Source organism: Calidris pugnax, unplaced genomic scaffold (assembly GCF_001431845.1).
Source record: "Calidris pugnax isolate Ruff unplaced genomic scaffold, ASM143184v1 scaffold70, whole genome shotgun sequence".
Taxonomy (NCBI): domain Eukaryota; kingdom Metazoa; phylum Chordata; class Aves; order Charadriiformes; family Scolopacidae; genus Calidris; species Calidris pugnax.
Genome location: NW_015090862.1, coordinates 56,187 through 59,131, shown reverse-complemented (window position 1 = coordinate 59,131; position 2,945 = coordinate 56,187). Strand labels below are relative to the sequence as shown.

Genomic DNA, 2,945 nt, shown 5'->3' with positions numbered 1-2,945 from the left:
TGGGCTGGGAGGAGTGCGTGGACTTTGGTCCCTGCTCCCACACCCAGCTCCCCAGTTGCGTCACACCCCGCTGCCGGGGTGCAAAGGGACACCCAGCCCTGCCTACCCACTGCCTGCCCCACAAAGGGCAGAGCAGGCACCTCCTGCCCCCCCTCTCCTCCTTCCTGACCCCCCAATGCCTACCCACTGCCTGCCCCACAAAGGGCACAGCAGGCACCTCCTGCCCCCCCCTCCTCCTTCCTGACCCCCCCCAAATACCCAGGGGACTGGCAAAGACCAGGGGATAAAGGGATGCGGGGAACCCTGATGCCCTAGGGGTGCCAATCCCACCCCTGCTGCGCTCGGAGGGGCCACACTCTTGAAGAGTTTGACCCTAGTTGTCCCCAGAAGGTCCAGCGTGTCCCCCCCTGGCCAGAGAAGTGCTGGTGAGAAGAAGGGACAGGTCCATATCCCAGCCCCTCTGACCAAGCCAAGGCCATGTCCCAGCCCCGAGCATCCCCATCGGCCACCCAACCGCTGCCTGGGCCAGGGAGGGAGGATGAGGAGGGACAAGTGGTGGTGGATGGGGATGCAAGGCAGCCCCTCACTCACACGGTGCCAGCCAGGCCATCCTGTAGCCAACAGCAACGGTGCCAGCTTCTGCTCCCAGCTTGGAGGGAGCAAAGCCTGCACTGAACCCCCCCCAACAGTGCTTTGGACAGTAGTTATGGCATTACCTGAAGCAAGACCTGATCCTGGACCCAACAGCTTTAGCAGCCTCTTCTGGGCTGGGGTGACCAGGGAGCCATGCCAGAAGGCAGCCCATGGTGCCTCCCTGGGCACCACAGGCAATGGGCTATGGTGCCTCCCTGGGCACCACAGGCAATGGCCTCCATCCTCATCCCCATCCCCATCCCCATCACTGCACAGCACAGGATTTCCTCATTGCATCCCCATCCCACTCCTCGTGCTGCTCCCAACCCACGTGGGGCCATCACATGGGAGAGGTCATCACCAGGGAAGAAGAAGCCACCCTTACCTTTCTGGAGGTGGATGATGTCTGGGAAGTTGGAGAGGAGCCCTTGGTACAAAGAGAGAGTGTCCAGCATGAGGAACAGGTCGTTCTTGGGCTGCTCGGCAAACATCTCCCCCACGGTCTCGTACGTCTTGCCCGTGTGGGAGATGGCGTTGTTGAGGGCGTCCAAGCTGTACGGGGGGTCCATGTGGAAGGACTGGCTGATGGCTTGGAAAGCGTTGCCCAGCTTCTGGAATTCCTTCCGGAAGCCCCCCACGTGCTTGCGCACCAGCTCCGAGGCCACGTTGGTCAGCTGCAGGACGCTGTCGTCCATCTTCTTGCTGAAGGCCTTGAAGGCATCCACGCGGTCCTCCACATCCTGCAGGTCCTGGTGCTCCGTGGGGATCTGGATGGTGAGGAGGAAGCTGGCGCCCACCATCTCGTCCTTCTCCGCCCGGCGTTTGCCCAGCTTCCACTGCTTCTCGTCGCGGCAGCAGAGGAAGTGCTGAAAGCCCTCGTACTGGGAGAGGACGGGGTGGCTGGTCATATGGTCCATCCAGAGGATCAGCCGCCGCTTGCGCTTCTCGATGAAGTCCTCCTCGAAGCGCCCGGTGGCCTGCTTCTCGGGCAGGTGGGGCACCGAGATGACGGTGAACTTGTGCAGGAGGCGGTTGTAGAGCCAGTCAAAGTGCTTGTACCGCCGGTAGACGGGCGAGTTGATGTTGCTGGGGGTCAGCTTGTAGGAGATGTAGCTCTTGATGCCCTTGAACTTGGTTTGCTTGGTCGGGTCCTCCACGGAGCAGATGAAGGGGTGGGGGTTGGCCCTCCACTGGGGACCTTTGGAGCCCATCTCGATGCAGTATGCCTCAGCGATCTTGGACATCAAGGGCACGTCACCCAGGATGAAGGCTTCCACCCCCGAACGGACGAAGCAGGAGAAGCGGTTGAGGTTCCTCCCCACCACGCTGCCCCTCTTGGAGGAGCTCATGCTGTCCTGCCTCTCCAGCGCCGGTTTGGGACGGTAACCGGCGTGCTCGTGGTGGCCATAGGCCGCCGGGTACTGCAGGCTGGGCGAAGGGTGCCCGTTGGTGCCCGGCACGCTCCGGGGCTCCTCCACCACCGTACAAGCATCATCCCAGTCATCCCAATCATCATCATCATCATCCTCAAAACTGCCCTGGTAGGAGATGCCGGGGTTGGAAGAGGTTGTGTAGAAGGAGGAGTCATGGCCGGGGGAGCCGGCCGGGCTGCTGGAATAGTCCGTGTAGTTGGAGCCCGAGCGGGAGCGGAGGATCTCGACGTAGGAGGCAGGGAAGAGGCCGGTCTCCCCACGGCTGTTTTGACCCTGTAACCACCCGTCCAGGGAGTTCTCGCTGAAGATGACGAGCTCCTCGTTCTCCTGGATGCTGATCTCCTCTTTGTTTTCACTTTGGAAGTTGTAAAGAGCTCTGGCTTTCAACGCCATGGCCGGTCTCCGGCGGGAGGGAGGGAGGCGGGGGGGGGTGGAAAAGGAGGTAGAGTAGGGAAAGAGGGGGGGTCACAGCAGAATGCAACCCCCACAGCCAAAAAAAACCAATCCCACGGCGAGACCGTGGGCACCGCTTGGCCGGATTCTCAGGGAAATAAAGAAAAAAATCCTGGGGAATTAAAAACCCCCTCTGAAGTGAGGCCGAGGGCCCGATGTCCAAGTTGACCCCCTTCCCCGTCGTCCCCCCCCGGCTCCAGATCCCAGCACCCTGGTTAAAAAACAATATTCCCCCGTCAAGCCAACGGCATTTCCCTGTTTCCTACGGGATGGGAGCCCCGGGTGGAGCAGGAGCTGGGCTCTGCCATGGCCACGCAGGTTTTATCTCGCCGGGACGTCGTCGTCGATCCCGCAGCTTCACTTTCCAGGAGGAAACAATCCGGCTGCCAGCGCTGGGATCAATCCCAAGAGACTTTTTTTTTTTTT

General features: G+C 61.2%; 1 protein-coding gene across 1 annotated transcript in view; it reads right to left on the bottom strand.

Moving 5' to 3' along the window:
* Positions 1-2,939, bottom strand: part of SNX33 (sorting nexin 33) — a 6,042-nt gene extending 3,103 nt beyond the window's left edge. The window contains exon 1 of the mRNA XM_014944267.1: positions 1,019-2,939. Within this exon, the coding sequence (XP_014799753.1) occupies positions 1,019-2,459 (1,441 nt within the window). The 5' untranslated portion in view covers positions 2,460-2,939. The remainder of the gene's footprint in view (positions 1-1,018) is intronic.
* Positions 2,940-2,945: the final 6 nt, after the last annotated feature.